The sequence below is a fragment of the Amblyomma mixtum genome, chromosome 10 (genome assembly GCF_055824585.1).
Source record: "Amblyomma mixtum isolate Tamu chromosome 10, ASM5582458v1, whole genome shotgun sequence".
Taxonomy (NCBI): domain Eukaryota; kingdom Metazoa; phylum Arthropoda; class Arachnida; order Ixodida; family Ixodidae; genus Amblyomma; species Amblyomma mixtum.
Window position 1 is genome coordinate 56238145 of NC_143021.1, and position 16155 is coordinate 56254299.

Sequence of the window (16155 nt, forward strand, 5' to 3'; positions counted from 1 at the left end):
CATACTAAGGCCCCAAATTTTTCACCTGCCGTAATCACCAGCTAAACGAAATTCACGAAAAATGACATTCGAGAGGCAGACAGTTTGCCGAAAATTAATTGGAGCTAATGGTCACGTGGTGGGACTGATGTGGTGAGCTGTGAACGGCTTTTAGACCTGGCATTCTCTATGATTTATTGCAGATAGCAACTGAATTCGCAAGGATTTGCGATATTTCACCTATTCTTGACCTAATTTTAGCGTTGCATGGTTTTTGATAGGGCTTCTGACTGACTGTCACGTTAAAGGTTACGCCCACTGCAGGGCAAAGGCCTCTCCCATGTCTCTCCAATTAACCCCGTCCTTTGCCAGCTGCATCCACTGTATCCCCGTAAGCTTCATATTCTCATCCACCCACCTAACTTTGTGCCGAACCCTGGTGCTTGCCTTCTCTTGGAATCCACTCCCTTACCCTTAGGGACCAGCGGTTATCTTGCCTTCGCTTTACATGCCCTGCCTAAGCCCATTTGTTCCTCTTTTCGACTAGGATGTTATTAACCCGCGTTTGTTCCCTCACCCACTCCGCCCGCTTCCGGTCTCTTTTTCCGTTTTTCTTTCCACAGCTCGCTAAGCTGTTGTTCTCTTAATTAAGCTGAACCTTTTTCGTTAGCCTCCGTGTTTCTGCCCGCAGGTGAGTACCGGTAAGAAACAGCGGTTGTATAGTTGAGGGATAATGGTAAAGTGCTATATTCATCATCTGAGAGAACCTGCAATATGCGCTTTACCCCATCCTGCCCTAAGTAGACGTGTCCCTTACCACTTCCAGCACCTCACTACCAATTATGAACTGCTGTTTCTTTGCGAGACTATTCAACATTACTTTGGCTTTCTGCATGTTTATTTTTAGACTCCACATCCGGTGTAATCCGTTACTGTTGGCCTTTTCAAATTTGTTGGAAATCTTGTTTTATTTAGTTTGCGCTCCTGTAATGGCCTTTCAACAGGGCTGAGAGTATCAATAAAGAAACAAAAGAAATAACTGTAGAATATTGTGAGGTACTGTAATGAAAATAGTGAAGCTAATGGTCCATTCTTCCGATGCGTAGCAAAATCTTTCTTTAAAAGTTTTGCCCATCGCTCGCATTGAAAAGTTAAGAATGCCACAGAAAAGCAATGGCGACATTTTCTGAGAATGACAAGAACGCTAATAGCAAGAAAACGCAAGCCTTCCTCAGGAAGATCTACAGATGTATTGTTTGCTATAGGGAAAGCTTGCGACGTATGAAAAGGTTGCGTTCATAAAGAATTTCGCGTTGAAAAATTAATTAAAATTCTAATATGGGCGAGTTGGTTCATAGCTCGAAAGCGGCACGTGCTTGCGCAAAAGACGGGACGAAAACGAGGGAACACAAACGACATGCACAATGCGCAACTTGCAGCGGTGTTTGCTTCCTTTGGATGCAATACGTAAGAAATCTTGCTTGGCAGACCATGCTGGTAATGAAATAATTTCAAGCTATGAACCAACTCGCCCAGATTAGAGTTTTAATTGAGCATCTTTCTTCTACATTGGGCTCTGTTCTGTCTACTCAGAAGACTCTGGACCCGGCCATCACGTGCGTTAATTTCATTGTCAGCACGGTCTGCCAAGCAAGATTTCGTACATATTGCATCCAAAGGAAGCAAACACCAGTTGCAAGTTGCGCATCGCACATGTCGTTTGTGTTTCCTCGTTTTCGTCCCGTCTTTTGCGCAAGCACGTACCCCCCCCTTCAAGCGTGTAAAAATACACTTCGTCATAATGTCTGAGTATGCGTACCGATGTGCTCCACCTGTCGTGCCACGTGCGGCGAGTCCTCCCAGAGGCGTGCCTGCAGGCACTTGTGCAGGGTCACCGCGTGCAGCAACGCCGAGAAGCCGCACGATGGGCCGCGCAGCAGCAGCATCGACACCAGGGCTGCACCATTCCTCCGAGGGTCAACGCGCATTCGGCGGATCCGGGCCGCGGCAGCGTTCGCCAAAGTTTCATCCACGCAAACAGTGGCCACGTTGACAGTGCTCATCTAGATACTACTTCCCACTCAGGTGCTCCAAGAGCGCGACGCACGTGAATCCAGAGTTTTCCAGAACGCCGCACTTTCCGGCCAGTTTTGAACGAGAACTAAGGTGTGCAGGCTGAGGTATTGCTTGCAGCACACGCTAAAATTGGAGCTTGCTTGAGACAGCTGAGCAAATCATTTTTTTTTTGCCGTCCTGCGGGTGAAAAACGAAGCTCAGCTAGTCAGTACACTCGCAACTGAGGTGGCCCTCTGAGCGAAGCATCGACACATCTACAGGAGAACTCTCCATCCGCAGGCAGCCAATTCGTGAGCACTGCTAAGAATGCAGACCCCATCGGCGCAAATGACACCGGGGTAACCGACAGAAAATATTCCACTAATATCCCATACAAACCAAGTACTGCCGCGAGACACTGCGGCGAGGTCTACGCTCTCTGATAACGGGCAAGCTGTTTCGGCAACGGGCTAGCATCAATAGACACTTTTAGTTGCTGCGTACGTAGCGACAATGCGTACGCAACGCTCACTACGTTCCGTACGCGCGGCTAGATACGTTGCGTTCTGCGCATGCGCATTCGTTACCCGCGGTGTCGTTGCGTACGCAAGCTCACTGCGTACGTCCAACTAAAAGTGTCTAATAACAACGAAGTTATAGACGATTAAAAATTACGCTTCTCCTCTCCCCGCTCAACTCGTACTCGTGGGGCTCCAGGAAAAAATAAAGAGAACTGGTCTGGGACAGGGCCCCACCCATGTATACGTCATTCGCTGACGTTCGGTTTGCGATTTCCGGTTGTCGCACCCAGCACCCCAGCAGCAGCCTCGGCGGCGCCTCTCTCCGCCTTCCTGGATTGCGGCGCGCGTCGGATTTCTTTGCTTGCCACTGCGACAAAGGCACTGCGAGTGGCTCCCGAACTCCTGACAGAAAGAGGCGGCTGAGGTAAACTGAAACCATATGCACGAAGGCAATGCCCTGGCTCGCGCTTGCCCGAGGGGGTCGCGCGGCGGCACGAGCCGACGATTTTCACGGCTACCGGAAGTGTGCCCGTGACGTCGTGGCTGCCGTGGCTCCAGCGAATGACAGCGTGTAGTGGCCTGCCAACGTCACGGGGTTAGTGACGTCTATTTTCACGATTTTGGTTTCCAGATCGGTCACTACGAAGACACCAAACGGCCCGCGATTCTTTAAAAAACACGGTTTTTAAAAATTCATAATAAATTGCCAGCTCAGCTCCCAAGACTCATACTTGGTGTGAATGCTTCTTAGCATCATTTCTAAGCACTGAAAACATTTACAAGCGACCTTTAATTCATTGCATAATCCCTTTAACGACCACGGACTTTCCATACGTGGACAGGTACTGCCGTCGGGATGTGACATCCAACTTTAGCCGGTGCAGTTTCACAGGCCACTCGCTCGCTTTATTTACAAGCCCTATTCCAATCTTCATCCCCCTATAATGATATTGCAGCGAATCTTTGCAGCGATTGTTCATTGTTCAAGGCTGCCGGCACGCCGCTTTATCACTTCGTTTTGTGCTCCAAGACGCGACCAGATTTATATCGATTGATCGCATCCAGGTGGAGCCGATTGTTCCAGAATGTTCTAGTAACTTCCCAAGCTTTATCTCGAAAGTTCGCTATCAGCTTTAAAAGAGCACGACGGGCATTCTGTTCGACGACCGCCGAGCACGCTTGTTGCTACGCCGCCGCCGAGTGATTCAGTTCTTTGCGGGCGCAAGTCAGCCCGAATAAAGAGTTTCGTTTCGAAGACGTCCTCGCTGTTTTCCTGTTCGCCGGACAGCAGGCACCACTACGTGACAATATTTTGTTTGTCGCTGCTTGCCGGCAATGAACTACACCCTCTTGTGCCTGTATAATAAAGGACGTAGAGCGTGACCCACCAGTGAGCTACGTTGCATGCAGCCAGACGTAGTATCACCCACACGATGAAACTTCTCTTCTTCGCATTCAGTCTCTTGGGACCAAGCCCCGACCTCGAGATGAGAGCTCCTCTCGGAGTTATGGAAATATATCTGGTGCTCACGTTTTGGCCACTCTACAAAATTTCAGCATCGGGTGGATTACAGTTCGGTGCTGTCTGAATCCCTTTATATCGTTCTTTGAAAACACTGCAGGAAAATGCTTGGCCCAAGCAGGAGTGAAATGCGGAATTTCTGTATACAATGGAAATAATGATAACATACCGTTTCTAGCAGTATACAGAAACGTACGAAATACAAAACACAGAAATTTTCAGAAAGTTATCAAGTAAAGAGGCGTTCCACTTCACCAACGAAATCATCAGATTGAAATACACGGGCCGAAACAGAATTCCAGTCTTGGATAGTTCTAGGAAAAGAACTGCATTTTAACTTTAGCAGAGACCGGAGGAAGTGAGTGTTCGTGAACGTTACGCGTTCTTTTTACTCCAGGAGGTTTAGTGCAGTGAGAAAGTATTTTCTTTTCCTGCCAAGCAGTTGTAGAAAATTGTCAGTTAATTTATTTTCCCACGGGTTTTCAGTGTTTTAATGTTTTTTGAGTACATTAACTGTCATGGGGAGTCTCCTATTCTATATTTTCGAAATATTAACCTGACCTATCTCTTGTTTACTCCTTCAAGCTTTATGATGTCATTTTTTTTTGTGCACGGGTCCCACACAATCAGACTGATTTCAGATTAAAGTTCAGCGCAGAACCCTTTGACTATTTTGAGCTTTGTATTCATTTTCGATGGACGTAGTTCATCTCGTACACCCACACTACGACACCATGAGCAGCTGACCACTCGCACCGCACGCCTCTTCCACGTATTTCCACGACAACTAAAAAGCGCAGAGATGACTTTGTGACGCCTCATTGCTGTATACCCACACAGATATCTCTGCTCTCAACTATGCAGTACTTTACATGCCGGCTGTCCGCTTCAAGGAACGTATTGTTACAGACGTGGCGACGAAGACTTCGGTGCAGTCCTTAAGATGTTTTCCTGCTGTGCACCACGAGTTAAGGACCTGGGATCAACGCTGTTCTTTTTAACCCCATCACCGACGACATATCGCGACTACTTGGGCGGGAGTATGTTGGGTCGCCATTGCTCTCAACGGTTCCCCTAAAGAGAATGTTGGCAACGGATTACTGCTTAATTTCTGTTAAGCAGTCTTGGAATGCATATTTCACCACAGTCAATAATATTGTTGCATACGTGACGACGACGACTTCGGGAGCCGGGACGAAGACGAGGATATAGAAGGTCATGCTGGTTTGGGTGGGCTAGTGTCTTCCAGCTAGCGGCAGCCTGTCTCTCTGTGCCTGCGACTCCAATTGTAACGCTTAGGACGTTACACATTTACAGAGGTAGTGGGATTGATACCAACCACCTCCACCAAAGTGCAACGTCCTAAGGTTACAAATGGGGTCACAGGCACACAGAGACAGGCTGCCGCTAGCTGGAAGACACTAGCCCACCCAAACCAACATGCGCTTCTATATCCTCGTCTTTGTCCCAGCTCCCGAAGTCTTCGTCGTCACGTCTGTAACAATATTGGTGAAAGATGCATTCCAAGTCTGCTTAATAGAAATTAAACCGTAATCCGCTGTCAACATTCTCTTTAGGGGAACCGTTGAGAGCAATGGCGACCCAACATACTCCCGCCCAAGTTGTCCCGGTATGTCGTCGGTGATGGGGTTAAAAAGAACAGCGTTGATCCAAGGTCCTTAACTCGTGGTGCACGGCAGGAAAACATTTTAAGGACTGCACTTTTTCGCAGGGGGCATTTTCTACAAGCTGAAAATACACAACAAATTCCCTTGATGGGAGTTTGTACTCTTGCATACCACAGTGCCAAACGCAAAGTCCAGTGCTTCGCAGATAGGAAGTTCATTATGTGGACATATCCCTGGCAAGGCTCGAGTCCAATCATTCGCTCAAGCAGAATTGCTGCGTGTAATCCCTAGGGTATCATGCTTTTAGTGTTGGGTAGCTTAACCCACTTGCTGACACTTTTGTCCTATCAAAACACGCCATTAGAGTCGGATACAAATAATAATAATAATAATAATAATAATAATAATAATAATAATAATAATAATAATAATAATAATAATAATAATAATAATTTGTTTATTTCCATCAGTGATGGGGGAGACTGCGGATAAAAGCCGCTTGACAACAAGCGACTTGACTGAAGCCCGCAGCCCCCCTACAAAGCAGGCAGCGATAGAACAACAACAACAAAAACTCACAGAAAGCACAATATTCAAAATTAATGCACGCACACTTGATAGTAGAACAGGTAAATAACAAAAAGCAAGATAACATTTTTAGTTGTTATAGTAAGCAAGGATTGTTAATGAAATATTTGCGTAGGGTTCGTACAGAAATTGTATGCAAATCTATGCCTGATTTATGGAATGAATTTAAAAGGGTTGGCAGTGTGTATGACACTTTTTGCTTGGAATAATTTACCCGCGCAGTGACCACCTTCCACGGTTCTGTGTAACGGGTGGTGTAGGAATGTGTGTTTTTATCGAGATTTGATAAGTCATGAAAAAACTTGAGATTTTCTTTCACCTCCCGTTTGAAAGCCAGACTTAACTTATAGTTGTAAAGATTAAACGCGCGTATTATGTTTGCTTTCGAAAATAGCTCTGAAGTGTGGGAATGATACGATACATTAAAAAGTGCTCGAACAATTCTTTTTTGCAGTATATGTATTCTTTCAAGATTTGTACGTGTTGTGGTACCCCATACCAATACACAATAATACAAAGAAGAAAAAAAGAGAGTATTGTAAATAAGAAGCTTTATATTGAAAGGTAATATAGCTCTGTGTCGCGCCGTCATACCAACAACACGAGATAGCTTCCCTGAAACAGATTCAATGTGCGCATCCCAAAGCATATTCTGTGTGAAGATAACTCCAAGTATTTTAACACTACTATCTATTTCGATTTTTTCGTTCTCGTAAAGAAGGGTGATTAGACTGCTGTTTATTTGCTTCGATTTCGGCCTGAAAATTACGGCTTTTGTCTTTTTTGTATTAATTTGTAGACTGTTTGCTGCGGACCATTTATGAAGGGATCTTAGAGCAGAGTTGGCTTTATTCTGAAGGCTACTAGGCTCAGGTGACGAAAAAAATATACTAGCGTCATCAGCGTATAAAATGTATTTTGCATCTCTGTAGATATGAACTAAGTCATTTATATAGACTATAAAAAGGAACGGGCCAAGAATACTACCTTGAGGAACACCTCTGTTGATTTGTTTCAAATCTGAACGGCAGTTCTCTATTTGCACACATTGATGGCGATGATCTAGGTACGATTTTATGAGATTCTGACTGTGCCCTCGAACGCCGTAAGTCTCAAGCTTTTCAAGTAATATGGAATGATGGATGCAATCAAAAGATTTAGTGAAATCTATGTAAAGGCCAAGCACAATATTCTTGTTGTCAAACTGCGACAGAATAAATTATTTTTGCTCAAGTAGTGCTAATTCCGTCGATCGGCGTTTTCTAAATCCAAACTGGGCAGAGGAAATAAGATTATGCTTATCGAAAAAATTAGACATTTGCATATGTATTAGCTTCTCTAATCTCTTGGATAGCACCGGTAAAATGGAAATAGGCCTGTAATTTTTTATATCGTTTACGTCACCTTTCTTAAACAGGACCGAAACTCTTGCAATCTGCATCCTCCTCGGAAAGATAGCGCTCGCCAAAGACATATTAAAGATACAAGTGAGATAAGGAGAAAGAATGTCGAGCACATATTTGATTGGCCGGACCTGCATGCCTTCTACGTCGCAACTTGAGCTATTTTTGAGCGAAAGGAAAACTGACTGTACCTCAAGTTCCGTAAAAGGGCGAAAAAAAAGTGAAAATTGATTTCTATCAGGCAGTAATGTCGAAATATCAGTCGATGCACAACTATTGGAGTAGTCCACAAAATAATCGTTAAACGTATTTGCTAGAGCACTTCCCGATATTTCTTTGCCACCAAGAAGTAGCTTTTCTACACGCGGAGATGACCTGCGACGATTCAAGAGGGTATTTAGCTTCTGCCATAAAATATCAGGTTTATTCGAGCAGCTGTGAAATTCGGCATGAAAATAGAATTTCCTATGCACTTTTAGTTTTCTGTTCAGTTTGTTTCTAAATGATTTATATTCCTTTAATACGCTTGGATCCTTGGTCTTAATAAACTTGTGGTAGAGTGCATTTTTACAATTTATTTGTTTTAACAATCAAGAACGAAGGGGCAAACGGCCCTCAAAGCGGGCCCTCCAGCCAATGGCGTCGACAGAGTGCCATCGCGTCAACACCCTTGCATTTGCTAGTCCCCTGAGGGGTCACGCTGGGAGGTGAAACTGCAATGTCAGGACAGTCAGTCGAAACGCTACTGGCTGGAAGGTTTCCTCTGACGGCCGTTTGCCGCTTCGGTCAGGGTTGTACCTGACTATAGGCTCTTTGTTATGAACGACTCAGTTCCGATCAGACTTGCGCTGTGTGTGCCGACAGGCCTAGACACAAGGACCCTCCAGTGGTTCCAGTGGAGTGTCTCGAATGAACGCCGCCTTAGGATACCCTACCTAAGGACCTGTGCAGCTTTCTTCGAGGCCACAACAACACAGTGAAAAGACCACAGGAAGGACGCACAGAGGGATACAGATCCCACATCCGAGTACTGGGCAGAAGCCGCCACTCACCCCGTGCGAGTCTCAACGCCACTACGATGATGCGGGGCAGGTCCTGGGCGAGCGACGGGTCTGTCACGGCCATGCATCCCAGCGTCGCCTGCAGAAGGCTGCGCACAACGACAGCAGTGTCGCTCACCTACATGCGGGCCAGGGTTGGAACTGCGCACTCTTTGACATACGACAAACGCGGTCCACCAGTCGGGGGACTAAAGGCGCGTTTATACTCCGGCTGCGGTGCCACGCCGGCCAAAGCGCGGCCCTCTACACTCGGTCAGCCACCAGCCCGGTTCGGAATAGAACCGTCTCTATTCCGCGCCGAGCATGCCGGCCGCCGCCGGACAGCGCCTATTGAAAAAAAAAAAGGCCTTTGCACTCCTCCTGTGACATATCAAGCCATGGGTTTAGACCACCAGGCTCAAGAAGCGACTCGTCCGACCGGATCTTGGTACGCTCTAAACAAGGGTATACGCCTATGTGGGAGCAAAGAATGGAGTGAGGCCTAGTCCACTCCCTTTTATAAAAGGGAGTGGGCTAGACGACAGCTTACTCCATTCTTACTCCTTTCGGTTCAGAGCGTAGTCGCTTCTTGAGCCCAATGGTTTAAATCCGAGGCTTGGTGTGGTGGCACAACGTCGCAGGAGGAGTGCTACCCGACCAACGCGGTTCCTCCTATCGTTGGGGCTGCGCTGCCTCACAAATCCACGAGAGATGGCGCGTCGGACGTTCTGCGCATGCGCTTCATCAGGCGCAGCCGCTGAACCGCGTCGGAGCGGTATGGCTGTAGGAGGGCCGAATTTCCGCCTGCCGTGGTGTGGCAGCTTGACGCGACCGACCACCACTGGCGCTCGACTGCGCACCGAGAACGTTCGGGTATAAACGCTTCTTAAGTTTAAGCTCGTTTGGCTCAGCGCTTTATTTCGCAGGACTACGAGTGTCGTCGTCTGGGCTCCCAGTCGCTGTCTGTAGTGGAGTTGCAAAGACAGCACATGTATTTGCACGATTTCAGAGCTGTTTACACAAGCCTGAAAGCCCCGGGTATTCCCTGCGGCTCACAAACCTTGCTTTTTCGCAAGCAGGGATTTTTCGGTGTTTCAAAAACTTTACTTAAAGGCAAAAAAAAAAAGCGGGGCCTGACGATCGAGTTAGTGAAGAAAACACCACCCTGGCGACACACCAGTCCATGCTTTTGTCTTTTCTTCGTATCATTAATAGGGAACTAATTAAATTAAGACCCCGGTGTTAAACGGCGCAGCTGGAAAAAATATGCACGTGGAAAAGGAACATTAATTGACATCACCGGCAGCGCCAAAAAGTCATTTGCGTGCTCCGTCACGCAACGAAAGTTTCATTCCTACGGCGCCACAACTCAGGAACCACGCGACAATTAAATCTAACAATGAGACAACTCGGGCTAGTTGGTAATCCATAGCTGCAGTACAGATGCGCTGAGTATTACAATCGCAACACGAGACAGTCTTGTCTCGTGTTGTGATTATAATAATGACCGTGTTTGTACTATAGCTATACAATTAAATGTCCCTCAAAGGAGGCCCTCTTGCCAATCGCGTTAATCCTTTATCACGCTAGTGTCAGAGGGTATTAACGGCGGATTAACCACGAAATCATGAAAATCGTGTGAGAGGCTACTAAAGGCAGATTAACAGCGACGTCTGATGTCATTAATCCGCGTTTGTTCCCTCACTCACTCTGCCCGCTTCTGGTATCTTAACGTTACACCTGTCATTTTTCTTTCCACAGCTCGCTGCGTTGTTCTTCACTTAATTAAGCTGAACCCTCTTTGTTAGCCTCCACGTTTCTGCCCCATAGGTGAGTACCGGTAAGATACGGCTGTTGTATACTTTTCTCTTAAGGGATATTGGTAAACTGCCGTTCATGATCTGAGAGAACCTGCCATATGCGCTCCACCCCATTCTTATCCTTGTTATTTCTCTCTCATGATGCGGATTAGCGGTCATTACCTGCCCTAGTAGACGTATTCCCTTACGACTTCCAGCGCCTCGCTAGTCGAAATCAAGAGGAAGTAATGGGCTTGGGCAGGGCATGTAATGCGAAGACAAGATAACCGCTGGTCCTTAGGGGTAACGGAGTTGATTCCAAGAGAAGGCAAGCTTAGCACGGCACGGCAGAAAGTTAGGCAGGCGGACGAGACCAAGAAGTTTGCGGGGATACGGTGGCCGCAGCTCGCGAAGTACAGGGTTAATTGGAGAGACATGGGAGGGCCCTTTGCCCTGCCGTAGTCAGGCTGATGATGATGATGAACAGCGACGTCATGAAAATGAGCGGACGCCATAGGCAGGAAGGCCTCTTTTGGGGTACATAGGCTGCCTCGTTACTGTGTTGTATCCGATCATAGGCCACTCCAGACGCTTTTGTAACATCTTCAGACATGGATTATCAATTCAAGGCAGAAAATAAGCAACTGTCGACAGTATGGTTCCTCCTCGACGAAAACCCACGGAAAAAGTGAAGCGCCCGTGGTGTATATCAAGAATACGGTGGCGACATTCGACGCTAAGTTCCATCACGACACGACTGTTCCTCTGAAATACTGCTCAATGGTGCAAACGATTAGGCGTACTGAAACTTTTCAGCAATGTATGGTTGACTGAAAGCTGACGGCCAAGGAAAGTATTTATGGAAGCCATCTTTCGTCTCTACAAGCGTCCGCGCGTACAGCCGCCATCACAGCGGAATCCGTGACGTCCGCAGAGCCTGAACTTATTAGTCACACGTCTTGTAGCTCTGACCTGTGTGCAGCTGGTTATTAGCTTTCGATCTCAAGATCAATGTGAGATCAAGATCAAAGTACAACGACGAAAGAAAACTGACTAAAACACACAGCATGGCGCTCGTCTTGCCTACTGTGTTTTCCTCCAAAAGGACTCAAGGCTGCATGGAAATCTTGAGGCACATCTCGATGCAGAGCCCCGAATAAGTTTCTTAACGCGCGCTGAGAGATATCTGTACACGAGCGTTTTTGCGAGCTATCCGGCTGCATGACTCTCGCCGGGCAGCCACCGTCAACTTGCTGCGCTAGAAGAAAACAGATGGCTATGATTCTTTGAAAGATAAAATGGTTAATGCTTCCGTTCTGGGCAGATTCAGGTGAACATCGTTCGAGCCTGGGAGGCCAACATGACGCCGAGTCTGAAGCCGAGCTATTCAAAATTTTGAAGCGAAAAGCTCCACTACGAGGGTCGGAGCCGAGCTTCGCGTATGCCGTATGCCGCGACCGAGTGACGTCACGCGCAGCGCAGGTGGCGACGCAGCCGCGCGCTACTGCGCATGTGCCCCGCCTCCTCACCGCCGCTACTACCGCGCGCTTCGCCTCTCCTCGCCACCGTTTGACCTTTCGTTGCAGCCGCGTGTTTTCCACAGTTACTACGCATGCGGAAGGAGGGCTATATAACGCGCTTGCCTACACCGTTATCGTGGTGCTCCCAGTGCATTGTGCGCGAACTGCGACAGCCATGACGTCAAAGAAAGCATAACTGCAGCTTTTCGCTTGTACATCCAGGATTAACCCGAGCTAAGCCACTGCCATTTCTTTCGACGTCACTGCAGCCATTGACGTCTCCCTGAAGCCCCACGCTGAGCAACAGAAATGAAGTGAAGCTTTGTAATGGGGCCAAGCAATGAAGGACTGACTGCCAGTCGACAAGCCCCGAATGGTATAAGTGCGGACAGCCGTGGGTTGCTTTTGGCGACGCAGGTCAGAAGCAGCGGCAACTGCGACACAGGTGATATTGCGCCTTCGAGGCGCAAGATCCTTCGAGGCTGCAACTTGGAAGCAGCTGAGTGTCCCTCAATTCCCGCTTCTAGCGCTGTAGCTTCGCAAGGGCTTGTGGACGCACGGCTTCAGGGCTGCACGTCTTCAATTTATGGTAAAGAAGGTGTTAATTTTTAAATGGTTCTTTTAACCCTCACCTCTTTGTTTCCTTTATTCACATTCCATTCTCCTCAAAATCCATCAAAATTCTTTGTTCGTTTTCCCAGATTCCTCAATTTTTATTTATGAGCCGCTTGAGATAAGCCTGAATCAATTTTTATCCTGTTTTAATGTTCACCAAACTCTGGCCAATCCCCCATCGTGGATATGTGCCATCTCTTCAGAGGCGACAACAGCAATCGGGGTGAGAACCAACGCCTGTAACCTTAGTCACGTTTTTCAGAGCTCACGTTTCCCAGTCACTGCATGAGTACGCGCAAGCTGCACAGAGTAATACTGTAATGATGAAAAACATCATTAAGAGAAGCTACTGAATAAACTGCACACATGTTCACGGTTTCGGCTGCTGCTTAAAGGAACACTTGGGACAACTGGATCGAATGTTTTTAAAAGTAAAAATAGACTTTTTAGCTCTTATGGGTATGCTGGCGCTAGTTCACACAGAAAGAGAAGCGCTGACGGAACCTTGTCGGGCCGAGATAGCACCTTAGAGAGAAATTAAAAACGCCGACAAAAAGACAAATGGAATGATATTTCGGCTCCTCCACTGACAATGAAGGCGAGATGGAACGGCGACGTTTACAATAGGGCGCATGACGAAACCTGGACATCTTGCGCGCATTCCAGTCGTGCCCAGTCTCCAGTCATGCACGTACAGACCACACAATTCTCAACGACGGAAATCTGCCGTCAATGTGTACAAGATGCCCCGGTCTCGCCTTTAGCGGAGTTGAAAGCGAACCCATTGTGAACGAGGCTTCCGTGTAGAGCCAAAACGCCAATATATTGGTCCTTTGGTCGGGTTGTTTCATTAATGCTAAAGCATTTTTAGGCTGTGTCGGCGGGGTCGTGTCCGCAAAAAAGTCTCCGAAAACGTGTCCGCGGCAGCTGTGACGTTCTCAGAAAAGGTAGCATGAATCAAATAGTTGTGATCTATAGAGGACAGTGTCAGGATGCTCCGCAGAAGAGAAATGTCAGTGAGATGATTAGTTAATTAATTACAGACAAAATATTACGCGTGGTTTATCTCTGGCTAAGCCTGGTCAGTTGCGTTAGCTGCGACGCTTTTCGAGTCATGCAGCGCCCTCTACTGTTGTCTCTCGAGAGCGTTGTCTCTTTCTAGCTTGGTCCTGTCGCCGTTGCTACTCTTTAGCGCTCTCCATAACGACAAGATTCCACCGATTTTTGCCCCCCCCCCCCCCCCCCCCCCCCCCCCCGCGTGGACGGTTGACCACTCGCGACGCTGGAGGGTGAAGGGTACTCCGCCCCCTCCTAGGGTTATCGCCGGGTAGCGAGCGCTTGCACCCTGTGGGAACGGGGAGCTGTCGGTTGAATGTCCCGGCACTCCTCCCGACCATTGCAAGTTAGCATCGCTACTCATTAGAACCGTAGCTTTCTCCCGGTTTCCTTCTCTGTTTCTTCGTGTTTCTTTTCCCCCTTTTTCAACATATGCAAATCACTGGCGTGCTCTGCTTTGAGTGTTTGTTTGTTTGTTTGCCACGAGAACGCGGTGGCAGGAAAACCGCGAGTCGGGGAGTTGGGTCGAAGATTTCGGTGCGTGCGGACTTGTATGAGGTCGGCCAGCAAGCCTAGGCGGGTGCCTTGCGCGTAGAGCGCGGCGACGGCCGCCCCAAAGACGCACGGCCCAAGATCGCTCGTATCCGCAACACCCCATTGTTGTGATCAGGGTCCCAGCCAGCGGAAACAGGCGAGCCAGGCAGGCGCCATAACGAGGTACCGTGACAGAAAGCGCTTTGCTCGGAGAGGACGCAGGAAACGCTGGCTTGGGGGCGGCTTCTCGCGACGGCGTCGCAATGAACAAAGGCATCAATGCTCCTCGTCTGTGATGTGAAATGCGGCGTTCCTCCCGAACTGTACTCTCCCGGGGACCGGCGGGAGAGATTGCGAGCGGCGGCGGCGCCAACCCATCGCCCGCTTGCCCCTGAGCAGCGACACGGCTGATTTGTCCCTCCCTCCTGAAGAGTCCTCCGGTGCGAGCCATCAGATCTCGTGTTTCCAACGGCAGGATCGCAGCACAGAAGCCGACGACCCTTGGGCCTGGTCGGCCCTCGAGAAACCACGCAGTCCGCGACTGCAAGGCGCCAAGATTCCTCCTTGCTTGTGCGTGTTTCTGTGGTGTGTGCGCGATCACGTGGGGAGGGCGGAGCTTATGTAGAGGCTCAAGGCCCATTGGACAGTCGACCAGAGTTCGGATTCCGAAGCTGGCGGCCTGGGGAATATGAACTGTATTTAAGCCGCAACCTGTCGTTTGTCGAGAGCTTCTTTCTGACTCTTGGCCCTCTATGTTTATGTTGTAAATATATAAATAAACCCTCAAGTTTGCTGCGGCTTCTTAAGACTTCCCTCCGCAGTCTGCCCGCCTCATCCTCATGCGGTAAAGCCCTTGGGTCCGGATCCACCGCCCACATCAACTGGATGGCAGCGGTGGGATGGTCTGCGCGGCGTCCTGGATCTGGTATGGGTAACTGCACGGTCTTGTCTCTGAGTCTTGCCAGGTTGTACATCTTTGGGATTTGTAAACCTATAGGTAATGGAAGGTGGCTCCAGAGATTGCCTAGGAATCTTTCTCTGACCACGTAAAGTAGAGACTAGCCGTCGCTTGAGAGTAGCCATGGACTGGAAAAAGCTGCGCAAACCGGACCTGGTTCTGATATGCGGGAAATTGGGCATTGATTGTGGGTCGATCCGTAGGAAACCGCCCTTAATTGAGGCCGTTGAGGCAAGCGGTGCAGACGCGGAGGAGATAGTCGAATGTTGGGAGGACATTCAAGAGTCCCTAAACAGAGAACGGGAAGAAGTGCGACAGGTGCGAGAAAGGGAGATCGAGAAAAAAACAGCTCGATCAAAAGACGCGAGAGTGGGATGAAGCAGCTTGGGAAGAGCGGGAAAAGGAACGCGAAAGAGAGCTGCGGGAAATCACGCGTCATTTTAACTTGACCAGAATGCAAACAGTTCGATCTAGGTTAAGTGTTTTCAGAACAGGCGATGGAATCAAGACTTTCCTTGAAATTTTTGAAGGAATTTGTAGGGAGGAGCAGCTAGACCAGGGTTATTGGTCAATTATGCTGCTGGCTTTCCTCCCGTGTGAAGCCGCCAACGTACTAGCGCGCCTGTTGGACGAGGATGCGAAAAACTACGCGAAAGCTAAAAGTGCGCTCCTCCGACACTTCGAATTCCCGCGGAGGACGATTTCGAAAGCCAAATTGACGGTGGTAAGCTAGACCGCGAGGGTGTCAGCGACAGACTTAGGAGCTCCGCTCAGTCACCGGAAGACACGACAGCTGCTCAGAAGTGCCGGGACAGGGCAGATTTGGTTCCAGAAAGAAAGGCCACTTCGGCAGCGAGGACCGATGATTTCGGTCAAAAAGCTAGCGAACAGTGCAGATCCGCAAGCCATTAGGGCTCGGGGGATAGTGTAGGCACTA

At 48.5% G+C, this 16155-nt stretch overlaps 1 protein-coding gene across 1 annotated transcript in view; it reads right to left on the reverse strand.

The window, feature by feature from the left end:
• LOC149325854 (putative ATP-dependent DNA helicase HFM1) overlaps positions 1-16155 on the reverse strand; it is a 122717-nt gene that overhangs the window by 27156 nt on the left and 79406 nt on the right. The window contains exons 18-19 of the mRNA XM_089562779.1: positions 8749-8846; positions 1799-1936 (exon numbers count right to left, since the gene is read on the reverse strand). Of these exons, the coding sequence (XP_089418905.1) occupies positions 1799-1936; positions 8749-8846 (236 nt within the window). The remainder of the gene's footprint in view (positions 1-1798; positions 1937-8748; positions 8847-16155) is intronic.